Genomic DNA, 13115 nt, shown 5'->3' on the forward strand with positions numbered 1-13115 from the left:
ACATGCACAAAAAAATCCCAAACCAACCCCGAACTCCCAAACCCAATTATCAGTTGTTTTGATCCCCTTTCTTCCCATACTCCTTGAGCAGCCTGGATGTCAGAGTTTCATAGATTCCTGTGACTCATATGACCTCCTCATGATCCTGTGAGGACACTCATTGATGGGAGGCATCTTTCTCAAACTAGTACCCTGTGTTACTAGCTCCTCAGCAAACTTGACCTTGCTACTCGGCAGAGGAGGTTTACAATTCCCCAGATTCCCACATTTTGTGTTAAGAGGGGTCCCCAGTTTCATGCCCCATTCTCACTTGTCTCTGGAGATCTCTGCTTTGCTAAACCATACAAAAACACTCTTAAGGCCAGAGAATCATCATAGCAAAAGTAAAACACAAAACTACCTCACTAACATACAAAATTTAAGGAAAGGTGTTGCTAATTTATATATTTATACACATGCTAGGTTCCCCACACACACTCCCTCTCCCTGTTCCTCTCTATGAAGCAGGTGATCACTTGAGATTTCACAAATTGGTTTACACTAATCTAACTGCAAATGGTTGCTAAGGGAGTAGGAAGTCATGTCCCTCTCCTGTTCCTCTGACTACAGGTTTCTAACTCCTCCCTCGTGTTGTGACTGATGATCCTGAGGCCTAGGATATGGAGATCTAGCAAAACGTCTTATCCTTTTTCATTTCAGAATAATTTTTGGGTCTGTCAGTGAGTGGAGGCAGCCCATGTAGCAGTGCCGGTGCCAACATCAGGCAACAAACAGGCACAGAGAAACAAGACAAGGAAGCCAGAGCTGTCCTTTCAGCAGGGATTCCAAGTCAGCTTGAACAGGCTATGACTAAATTTATCTACAATCAAGCTCAAGGTGTTTCACATGGTGGCTAAGCTGGGACATATGCTTCTGATTGGGCTCGGTTTCCAGCCTTGCCCTTGTCCAAGCTGAGGAAAGGCTTGCTGATGTACACCCTTTCTGGGATGGGAGATCTGCTTAAAGGCTCTGTGGCTACAGGTCCCCAGTAACTCATAACCTTAATATCCAATCAAAATATCTGTTTTTGATAGCTCTCCCACAGTGTTGCTGGCTGTTACAGTGTGACTTTTTTCTGAAATGTAAAGAGTCTCTAAAAATGCTGATGACCCTTGGGCGTAGCTGCATGGAGTTATTATCTTGTGAAACCATTTATTAAAGGTGACAGCAAAGCTTATTAGCTGACTTTGATCTTTACCTGAGTATAAACAAATGGGTTACCCATGCATAGTGAATTAAATTCTTTCTACACACCAGAAAAAAAGTTTAAACACCAGCACATAACTTTTCATTGTATGCGTATTGAAAAATTACATCTGATGGAAATCAAGATAAAAGGCAGGTCTCATCATTAGAACTTTTCAGAGACCAAATTTTATGGCAACAGAACACACCTCAGATTAGACAGTCCTTGCTCTGACCATGGGACACTGAAAATGGGTTTTCGTATTCTGCTCCCTGAATCTGTTAGCACTGGGCTGCTCCTCACCAGTAGAAACACACAGACCAGCATGTGAATGACTTTTCTTCACTGAAGTAGTGAGCTCAGGCTTTGGACAGATAAAGGGTGATTGTCTATCTCAAAATTTGTTGCAGTCCTCCACATTTTCAGCACTGTCAACCCTAATCCCAGTTTTTATAGCAAAATTAAAGAACTGCTCCATGTAACATGCTACCACTCATCTGCAGCTGCTGACAATGGCGTGTATGAAAGGGGCTGATACACTAGGATGATTTCCTTGCTCACCTGTACCAGCTTGGTCAGAGATCTACACAAGTGCATCAGCTTGTAAGGCCATTGCACAGCCTCTGAACTGTGGGGACCAGCAGGGCTGGGCAGGGTCACAGCAGGAGTCTAGTTGAGAGAAAATTCTGGGGTGGTAGGAGGGCAAAGTGTGTCCATCTTACAGTGGTAGCAAAGTAATAATTGGATTAGCTTTATCATCTAACTCAAAAGTTTCTTGAAAGTAAATATAACTTCTACTATCCCCTCACCTCCATACCTATGGGAAAAGTAAAAAGGGTCCACAAGACGTGATTGCACGATAGCTGCTGAAAACTCAATGAGTCCCCATGCAGAGTGCCCTTCTCCATTAGATGCCTTCTGGCATGCCAGTGATTTCAGTCTGAACATGCTGAAATGTTTCACTCATGAACTATAAAATACTGAAAAATATTGGTTTGGCATGAATAACTGGTGAATCATCGGCATTTGTAATTGTTTGGGGGTATGGAGCTTGGCTTATTTGTATTCTGGTTTCACATGAGAACATTGATATGAAACAGCAGTAATTGAATCTGATAAGCTCTGGTGAGCCTTTCTGCAGGAGAGGAGGTATGATTTAGAGAGAGATATAAGAGTACAGAAGGAATTCTAGAAGGATGCATAGAGAGTTGCAGGTTGCCTCACATCACAACTCATAGATTTTATATACTCCAAAAATGAGTGATCATCATCTTAGGCAAAGCTAATTACCTGAGACATTATGATTCTATCTGCCATGAGAAGGATGAAATTCAAGGTGTTCCCCTCTCCCTTTTTTTTTTTTTTAATTACTTGTCTGTCTATTTAAACTTTCTTTGAAAATACAGGAATCTTAGATAGCATAAGATTCCAGTCTGTGAGTCTTTGGTGGTGAATGTTGTTTCGCCTTCTGTCTGTGTTCAGGCACAGGCTTCATGGGATGGCTGTGTTGAGAAGTATCATAGTTCACAGGAAACTGGGCAAGATCAGACCTGTTGTGTGATCCTCCATTCTCTCCAAACTTCAGTGACTCACTGAGAGAGCCCCTAGTTACAGATTTGGGTTGCACTTTTAAATTTCCCCTGCTTGGCAAATTCACAGCCTATAGAGGGCTGGTTTAGTCTTAACCCATGAAAGATGATTCAAAAGATAGACAGACAAAGTCTTTACATTCTGTTCCAAGGAAAGAGCATGTTCTGTGGGTAGAGCCATCAATGTTATAACCACAAAACTTGGGAAAAGTGGATGTGAGAAAAAATTGGAGGCAGAATCTGACAAATAGCATGAAAAACTGACAAGACCTAAAGAAGGTGCAGTCCCTTCTCCCAGATTGCTTCATGATATCCAGTGGACAGCTGTGTCTCAGCATCCTCATGGCAGCATCACCTCCAGGAGATTCAACCATCCCAATAATCTTCTGACCTTTCTGCAGCACTCATAGAAGCATTTGGGATGCATTCTTAAAAATCTTCACCCTACATCTGCTTGGCACATCTGAGAAATGCAGGAGACGAAGATGTACACTGGAATTAGACCTTTGTACACAGTGAATCCTACAGTCTCCAGGGACTGCAACCTGAATAAACACAGCACTTCTCCTCACCCATAGGTTGCTATGGAGCCATCCTGCAGCCTTTCCTAGCGGGCTGTGAAGAACAATAATCTCCTTGCCACACAATGCTGAAGGTTGCATTATTGTCCAAAGCTTTCAAGATTCAGAAAGGAGCTTTAGAAAGCAGGGTGCGAGGCATTGTGTTCATCCTCTTAACATCCTCAGTTATAAGAAGGAGGCTTTCAGTCTTCATGCTCTGAAGGTCTCTTCACCACTCTTAGAGCGAGACGGGGAGGCTCCTCTGCAAAATTCTCAAGATGTGTCACTGACACTGAAATTTATCCCCAGCATCACACCTGGTTCCCAGGGACAGTAAAAATGCTAAAATAAGGAACCAAAAAGCTTAGGAAGAAGAAGCTACAGTTTGCCTATTTGTTTTGCAATACCTACTTCAACATTACAGGTCATCCATTTCCCTCTTCATTCCCTATGTTGAGACTGAATCTTATTTTTGAATTTCAAACCAAGATGAAAGCAAAGAGAATATCACACCATATTGAATACAGAGGGAGGAAATTCTTCAGCAGAAATAGTGTTTCAGTCATTTTTCATAATTAATTTTTTGAGGCACACAAGATGATACAGTGTACATAGACATATTGCTATAGTTTCTTCTGCTTCTTAAAGTCATAATTAGACTTGTAAACACTAATTTATGTTTAATTTTTGCAACCAGCCTCTGATGGAAAGACTAGAAATAGAGTGACTTGGATGTCATTAGCTTTTTTTGCACATACAGCCTTTGTATTTCCACACAGAACTGTTGGGTGCATTAAGACCTGGCCATCTATTCAGTCTCTTCCTCTTACTTTATTTTTTATTTTCCCTATTGTTTTCTCGAACATTTTGGTGAACCAAAGGATCTAAATATCTGAGGAAAGGGTGATGGTTGAGGGAAATTCTTGGCTTGCACAAATTTTAGGACTTAGACTACATTGTGCAAAGCTCCATCAGCAAGAGAGCATATGCTGAAAATCTAGATAGATAATCTGTCTTTCAGGTTATTATAATTAACCCACTTATACTTCTTGGAAGCTATTAGTATTGGTAACTCTTAATTGCTCATATCTCTGCAGTACCAGATTTCACTTACCTGAATCAATTCTCACTTGTCTTTGATGCAGACCTGCACACAAATTTGTATCATGTTTAGATGTAGGTTGACTCTATTTACAGTACTCCCATTACTTATTCTCAATTTACATATGATTTGCAAACTCTGAATTTTGCCTTGAATTTTTATTTCACATGGCCTTAGATTGCAGCTGAAAGATGAAGTTTTCCTTGATTTTAAGTGACAACCAAAGAAGAATTTTGGTTTGCTTGGGGAATTTTGTGGTTTTTTGGTTTGTTGTTTTTTTTTGTTTGTTTGTTTGTTTGTTTGTTTTAATTTATTTATTAAATGTGCATTTGTTTGCCTGTTTCCAAACAATATTCTCATTTGCCTCAAATATTGGCCTCAGCTTCCTTGAAACAAAAGCTCCAATGTTTACTGGAAAACCAGCTGTGTGCTTATTCAAAACTCAGTCTGAGCTTGCCTGAAATCCAGTTCCAATTCCTTTTGAAACCTGGCTTGGGACTCTGAAGTTCTCAAAATATGATCACCCTTTCAGGACATGGGCCTCATTTTGCATTTTAAACATGAGGTTTGGGCCTGTGTTTAAAATTCAAACCTATTCTCCTATTAATGTGAGCATAATGTTGGAGCCTCTTGAAATTCTGCGTTCAAATACAGGCTAATTCAGTATAGACTGAATGTTTTTTAGAACAGCCATCCTCAAACATCCATATACATAACTTCAAATGCAGCAGAATCACTCGCTTAAAATTAAGCACATTTGCAGATTAAAGAGTACGATGGTGTGATTTTCCCCATTGCAGTGAAGTTCTTGATTTGAGGTTCAAGCCCAACTCCAGATCTGCTGGCACAGCAACAAGTACAGGTCTCTGTGGCAGGCATGCCACACTCCACCACTTCATGCTGCCAGCCTGGGATACCAAACCCAGCAACCACAGGGGCTACAGGCTGGCTCATTGCAGAACCACACTCTACACTCTCTCAGCCTACTGATGCAGCCACGGTCCCACATAGAGTGCAAATACAATCCACATGGGTCTACTTTGACTTTCTTTTAATTATAAGGATTTTCACCTTTTTTACCTCAAGCTGCAGACCAAATCAGGATAGATGTTCCCCTTCTGTAGCCACCACTTAGATGGAAAAATAACATGAAGGACAGGATTTCATAGCTTTAGCTGCTTTGATTCAGTAAAGGAAATGCTTAATGTGAGTAACAGCATCCTTAATCAGCCCAGCCCTTGCACTCAGTTCAAAATACCTTGAAGTAAAATCAGTGATGAAGTAAGGCCTTTGTCAAGTTTAGCAGCCAAACAAGAAAGGCAGTCTAGCTGTGTTGACATAATCCATTATTTCAGTGAGGGTTGTGAGTAAAACAGGTTTGGAAATCCAGTATCTTCACAATAGACGAGCTATTCAACATATTAGTAAATTAAAGCTATTGGATTTTGTGGTAGTTACATCAGTCCTTTTGTCAATATTGAAATATTCTTCAGTACTGAAAGAATTCATACTGGTCACTTCCAATCTCAAGACACAAAAAAGGAAAGATAAACATTAATCAAAACATTTCTTTCATGAGTGTTTTATTTGAATTTATATAATATCCACAAAAATAGAAACAGTCTCTAGAACCATTTTGTGAATATATAATCTCCAAGCCGAGATTTACAATGGCAATAGTGAAATATCTAGCTTGGGTTTGTTGCCACACGTAGACACTGAAGATGATGCTGTGAGAAGCAAGCAGGAATTATGCAATGTGCTGCAGAAAGACAAAAATTTGACTAAACATTTTAATGACTATGTAGTTCAACAACCTACATACAGTTTATCAGGAATGTTTTTTGTGCAGAAAATATTGAGAGTGCTCATGCCAACACCTTTGACATTGTGATTTGCATGTAACTGTATAAATACAATATATTTTCCTATCTAGAGCTTTATACATACGAAAAATTATAGTACAATAAAAATCTATACACATGGTGCTACCAGTTCAGCAGCAGCTAACTTAAAGGAGACATCTGAAAATATGATTGCTCAGCCTCTGAAATATAAAATATAAGAGCAATCAGAAATGCTTTTTGTCTAAATAGCAATTTACATTAAAATTCATCTCTTCATTTTCTCCGTTTGCTTAGGTCTGATAAAAAGAATCTCTTTGGCTGGTTGTATCTGTCCTTGGCAAGAACTGTAATTTTAAACAGTCCTTTGTGTTTGTCTTAGGCAAAGGCTAATATATTCGTAAAACAGAGTAAATGTTGGCTGTCTTCTATTCCAACTTTGTGCTATTGTAATGCTGGATGACAAGTACCTAGTCTGAAAAGTTCTGCAGAGTGGAAACAGAAACTTGCATGATTTCCACATGCTGAAAGATGGGACAGTGGAAGACACATTTATACTGCACCCCAGCATAAATCACTCTCTACATTTGTACAGTATGCTTTATATTTCAAAACCTTTAAAAGCAGGTTTAGCTACAGCTCAGCAACCAGATGGTGACATTCATGTATCACTGGTTCATTTTATCTCCCAAGAAATTCCATGAGAGATCAGGTAAAAAGCAGGTCTGTGAAGGTATTATAGTCAGTTGCTGTAGGATATATGTTAACCTGAGATAAGGTACAACTATATTGCAGATCTGTGATGGTACCACTGATTTCAGATTTTCACCCAAGGTTTGGACTGGGATGTGGTGTGAAGAGCATGGAGCAAAGGGCTACAGATAATCATCAGGTTGGGGGAAGAAATGATCTTAGGAGCAAAGTGAAAGTGCTCTCCTCATCTGGAGGCCTGATTCTTGTTATATGAACTACAAAATTATGGTAAAGGAAGTGGAATGTAGCAAATTAAGCTAAAAAAGGAAATTAATTGAGTTGCATGAAAGGAAGCAAGGCTGGCACAGTCAGTCAAAAAAAAAAAAGAGAATGAAAGAAAAAATGCTTTGAAGTACACAGGCTTATTATTTGATTTGTAAATAAGATGAACCTCTCTCCACCCAGGTTATGAAAAGCAAAAATTGTCATGTATGGGTAATTGATGGTGACGGCTCTGGTATACACAGTGTAGGAGGTGGTGTTACTGTTTAACATGCCCTACATGTGTAGATAACAAGTTAGGCTCTCATGTTTGCCTACAAATTGTTGCTAAGCACATTTTATAACCTTTATATTGATACTTCTGTTGTCTCTTGGTTTCATCTCTATTTCCTTTCAAGACAAACAAAAAATGGAATATCCTGCAACCTCCAGCTGTACCTTGATGAATTTCAAGCTAATATAGATTCAAACCCAAGGGACTCCTGAGAAAATGGATATTGGACGGATTTAATATTCTTAATCTTAATTTTTTTCTTTCTTTTTTTATCTTGGACTTCTCAGCCCTTGTTATTGTTTTCCAAAGTCCCCCATCCCTGAAAAAGTGAGTTGGTATTGATCTTGGTTTTACCTCTGTTAACATCACCAAGAAAATCCTGTTTCTCAACTCCCACATCTCATGTACTCAGTGACCTGGTGAAGTGCTGCCTCCTCTAGTTTTTATTTCCCAAGTCCTGCATGTGGTTGGTGTCAGCAGGAAGCATTTGTGGAGAGAGAAAGAAAAAGCTGCCAATGAACATACAGTGTCTGTACAGCACTGCTAGAGATGAGCCCAAAATACCGACCCAGATCTGAATGTCCCCAAAATCTAAATGTCTTTATGTTGACGGGTTTTTCTCCAACCAAGAATTCCAAGCACAGCCGACAAATACAAATACAATACAGAGTTAGACTTGAGAAAAGCAAAGGGAAAACTAATATTTTACACAAAGGGGTTTTTTGCATTTCTCAAAGGTTTCTTGAAAGTATCTGTCCAAGTGAGACTTGACCTGCCAGGAGGATCATACAACTCAAAGAAACTGCAGACCACTTCCTCATGTCATGGGACTAACATGTATTCTGCTTGCCCATCTCCTCACAGTTCTACATGGCATGGATTTGAATGCTTTAATTAGGAGTGCAAGAGCATGAGCGGACTATAAATATTCCTACTGGGAAACCAATGCCTTTTGGTAAGTTTGCATAGTCAGAAAACCATCATCTTCCTTCAATATCTTTTGGTCCCCAAGACTGACTCCCTTCCTGCAGTTCACCTCCAAGATATTAGTTTAAAAAAATAGCCCTTTTCCTGGGATGAGCTGGATGCTCTTTGGAGATTAGGATACTCCATAGCAGGTAAGGTCTGGTCCTAAACTTCTGCCTGCAAAAGAAGATCACAGTGCTGGAGGTAGTATGGGTTCTCCACATAAATGCTGACAGCCACCTTGCTGAGCCACTGCTTTCTGTGGCTGTGATAAAACAACTGAAGAGGAACCCACTGTCTAATTCAACAAGCAGCTGAAAGCCAGCAAAGCATTAAAACACTCAGAAATCAGAGAAGGGAAGGAACAAGTAGTATTGGCCAATGAAAGCTATAAACCAGCTGACTATGGAAGAAGGCTACTTGGCTCAGAGATGCTTTACTGTTTCCTCCACTTGTAGTTGCCTTCCAAAGTGGATTATCATACTCCCTAAATGCCCTAGTATTTAGCTCCTTCCCTTTCTTTTCATGACTCATAAATCACATTATGCCTGTATGATTTAAAAAAATAAAAGAGGAAAACTTCACAAGAAGGGAAAAATAATCATAATTCTATAATGTTAACTTATATCACAGAAAACTGTGTACATTTTTTCCCCATACAGGACTTACTTCAAATAAAATAATTTTAACACCAATAATGATAATGTTCTTTCTTCCCGACAGAAGTAGAATTGTTTTTTCACCCCAGTTTGGTACATAAATATAAGAAAATAGTCTTTGAATATTTACATCCACGTGTTTTAAATGTTATTTCTTGATATATTTAATTCTCATTTTCTCTCCAACCACGGGCATTCTTTCCAAATTTATATACTAATCTCCGACCATCCACACGCTCCAGGATTTCTCTTTTATAGTAGTATCTGTTAAAATAAAAACATACAACAAAAATTTAAGAGTAAATTCACCTATAGTGCTAAAAGGCCACTGCCAACTGGACAATCCCTCAGCTGGCTTAAAAAGTCTTTATTTTCTGTTGAGAGATATGTATAATACCTAAGATCATTATCACTGAATGACAGAGAAGGAAAAATGAAAGTCTTCTTTTTACTTTCTATTGATTAGCTTCTCAGTTCAAAGTGCACCATATATAAGGTAAAAGCATATTGCTATATTTATCACACACTCTTATTCCATGGGAATTTGTTTCCAGATAAGCCAGGATCTGAAATCAGACCAGGAAAAAACCTCAGCTTCCATTTAAAAGTACATTTTCAACTTCCAGAGATTATGGAAAAATGCTCAAAATGTTAAATCGAACAGGAAAGAAAGTCCTAACATAGAATTTGTAAACCTATTTTAGGATAATGGCTCTAGGACATGACTAGTTTCTGAACATTGCTGAAAATAACGAGGTCTCTGGCCATTACTGGGCCATTTAAGCCTCCCCCGTTCAGTAGTAGGTGAACTTTTAGCTTTCTGCAACAAAGTTTCCTTCCTACTTTTATTGTTTGGGTGGAGAGCAATAGAATGTATATATATATATATATATATATATATATATATAAACAACTGTTTATGTTATATATACTATAGTATATAGAAACAGGAGAGGAAGAAAGACAAAGAAGAATATAATCCTACAATGTCAGAATTACTGGGAGAGATTCAGCTGTCAAAGAAAGCAACTGATGCTGTTGACAAATCACTTTTAAACGTCAAACAGATTCTCCATTCAGCTAGTGTGTTTATGTGCTGCAGCCTTCCTCAGCAACATTTCAGCTCACCTCATAGCCCGGCTGAGTTTCTCGTAAGTCATGCTGCTGTTGTTTTTCTTCTTTCCCCAGAGCTGAGCCACAGCTTCAGATTTTAAAAATCTAAAGACACCTTCTGACCGGTCTTCCCACTTAATTAATCCTGGGTTTTTCTCAGGATTGAGAAGAATATCTCGAATAAATTCCCAAAGATGAGTTCCTCGAGGGTCTGAAAGAGGAAAGGAGGGAAGGAGTGTCTCAGGAGCTTTCTGGGCTATAATTGCCATTTTTATGTCATCTGCAGAGGGTGAACACTCAGGAGGGACAGTCCATAGCTCTGGAGTGCAGGACCCCTGTCTCAGAGATATATAGGCAAAAAGCACTGGCAGGCCTTACACTGAGGCTGGAGGTAAGTGTCAGCCTCAGGCAGTCTGAGCCCTTTGGCAGGCAGGTAGGAGCCCTGGCAAGCAGAGGAAGCAGAGTCCAAACCACCCACTGCTTCCTTCTGCCTTTGGCACTCTTTCTACCTTGAAGAGAACATGTTTAAGCCTTCCCCTCATCTCATTTACCCATTTTTCCTGATACTCTTCTACAGCACAACATCTAACCTGATATTATTGTGTGGTACATGAAACAGCCAAGCTTACTGTGAAGCAGGCACTGAACCTCCATGCACTTAAAAGACAGACAGAAGGCACAGGAGGTGAAATGCCATTCCACAAGAATGAGTAAGTAAGAAGGTGTAGAGTCAATTGGGGGACAGTAACAAAACTGGCCAGCCAAAATTATATGTGAAAAACATATTAAAAAGCTTGACAATGGTATAGAAAAGGCAAAACCAGATCTGCAAGTTCAGCAGATAGACCTCCCAGTTTAAACACAAATACATCCCACAGTTACTATAGAGATGGCACCAGAAAGCCCAGGTCAAAAACAGAAAAAAAAAGATTAAAAAAATGCAACAAATGAGATGAAGTAGTTTATGAGTGAAGAATAACAAACAAACTGACAAGGTTAGCCAGAAAGACAGCAGTCCTTTGGTCTGACTTCAGAAGTATGCAATTAGACCAAATTAAGAAGGAAAGAAGCTAGTCAAAGATGTGAAGATAACTCAAAAATGGTATACAGTGCAACATAAGTAGAAATGGATTTCAGTCAACTAATACAATATTTTTCTTTGTTCTTGTAATTGTTTTCTAGAACCAATAACTAGCCTATGTGGACATCAGAAACATACTTAATGGTCATGATACAGAGAAGTATTGAAGAAACTGGAAATGTAGGGGGTTAGCCCAGACTGCCAATGTAACCTGTTCTGTATGCCAGGGCTGTGACTGAGTTCTTAGAATAGTAGAATATCTCGAGTTGGAAGGCACCTATAAAGATCATTGAGTCCTACTCCCTGCTCTTCGCAGGACTTCCTAAAACTGAGCCATATGACTAAGAGCATTTTCCAGATACTCCTTGAGCTCTGTCAAGCTTGCTGCTGTGACCACGTCCCTGGAGAGCCTGTTCTGATGACTGACCACCCTCTGGGTGAAGAACCTTTCTTTATTGTCCAGTCTGAACTTTCCCTGTCACAGCTTCATTCCATTTCCTCATGTCCTACAGCTGGTCATCAGAGAGAAGAGATCAGCCCTTTTGAGAAAGATGTAGACTATGAGGAGGGAACCCCTCAGCCCTCTCTTCTCCAAGCTGAACAAGTCAGGAGACTTCAGTTCTTCATAGGTCTCTCTTCAGATCAGTCCTATCTAATCCTTTCATTAACAGCTTTATGATACACACAAATAAAGAAACGAGATATCTGTGTGCAGATATAAAGTTCTAGAGTTCTGTTTGGGCAAAATGACAGAATAGTGTAAGAAGAGGAGTCAAGAAGAGACATAATCTGGAGGCCGTATCAAAACAAGATGAAACTGAATACCATGAAATGCAGTGACGGACTAATATTAAGCTTTTCTGTTATAAAGAGGGAATTACACAGGACCCATAAAAATCTCAGTAAAGTACATTAATGGAACTATGTACAGAAATCGCAATTATGTTAACCTGTCTTCAGAGTCAGGTTGAATAAACATTACAGAAAACACAGGTGAGAGGAGTGGAAAGAAAGTCATATCAGAGGAGAAGAAGGTGGCAAGATTGAGGGGCAGGTGCTTGCTTGGGATGTTGTGCATGAGAAGTTCTGCAAGGAGATGCTGAGCAGGGTCTGTGGTGGATGCTGCACCTGGCAGGCACAGGCATGAGCATGACTGTGTCCATGCACAGACCTTCCAGATTTAATCCCAGGTCTTCCTTATCATTCCTTTACTTCATTCCACCAGCCCAGCTCAACATAGGGCAGAGGTGGCTGGTTTCTGGTTGCTTCCCCATAAGCCCTCACTGATAAAAACAGTTTGAAAAATTTAACAATATTGAGTCACATATAATGCAAACAAACAGTACTAGACAGTCAGATCCTTGGAGAATTCAATCACAATAATAATCCAGCCAGTTTTGCTTTCAAAATGATTCCTCTTCCCTTCCAAAAAGGATTTGCTTTTCATGTGTTTCTTTTTCCTTCAATCAACTAACCAATCATTATAAACATGGATGTTGACTTACTGTGCTTCTTGGTGTGGGACTTTGGGGTATGATCTTGCAATTTTTTTGCATCTGAAGAGTCTGCAGAGAAGGGAAATGAAGTCTATTTGTAAATTTGATTAAAGGCTTTCCATTGACTAGCAGGTTGAAAGAAATAAAACCACAAAAAAGAACAAATATCTCTTTTAAAGATAATCACTTTTCGGAAGGTAATCTAAGAGAGGAGGGAGAGTTTTGTTTTCT

At 39.4% G+C, this 13115-nt stretch overlaps 1 protein-coding gene across 1 annotated transcript in view; it reads right to left on the bottom strand.

Moving 5' to 3' along the window:
* Nucleotides 1-6051: 6051 nt before the first annotated feature.
* Nucleotides 6052-13115, bottom strand: part of EHF (ETS homologous factor) — a 33621-nt gene continuing 26557 nt past the window's right edge. Inside the window, exons 7-9 of the mRNA XM_027642520.1 lie at nucleotides 12894-12953; nucleotides 10323-10518; nucleotides 6052-9458 (exon numbers count right to left, since the gene is read on the bottom strand). Coding sequence (XP_027498321.1) covers nucleotides 9359-9458; nucleotides 10323-10518; nucleotides 12894-12953 — 356 coding nt within the window. The 3' untranslated portion in view covers nucleotides 6052-9358. The remainder of the gene's footprint in view (nucleotides 9459-10322; nucleotides 10519-12893; nucleotides 12954-13115) is intronic.

This window comes from Corapipo altera, unplaced genomic scaffold (genome assembly GCF_003945725.1).
Source record: "Corapipo altera isolate COAL_440 unplaced genomic scaffold, ASM394572v1 23b, whole genome shotgun sequence".
Lineage (NCBI taxonomy): Eukaryota > Metazoa > Chordata > Aves > Passeriformes > Pipridae > Corapipo > Corapipo altera.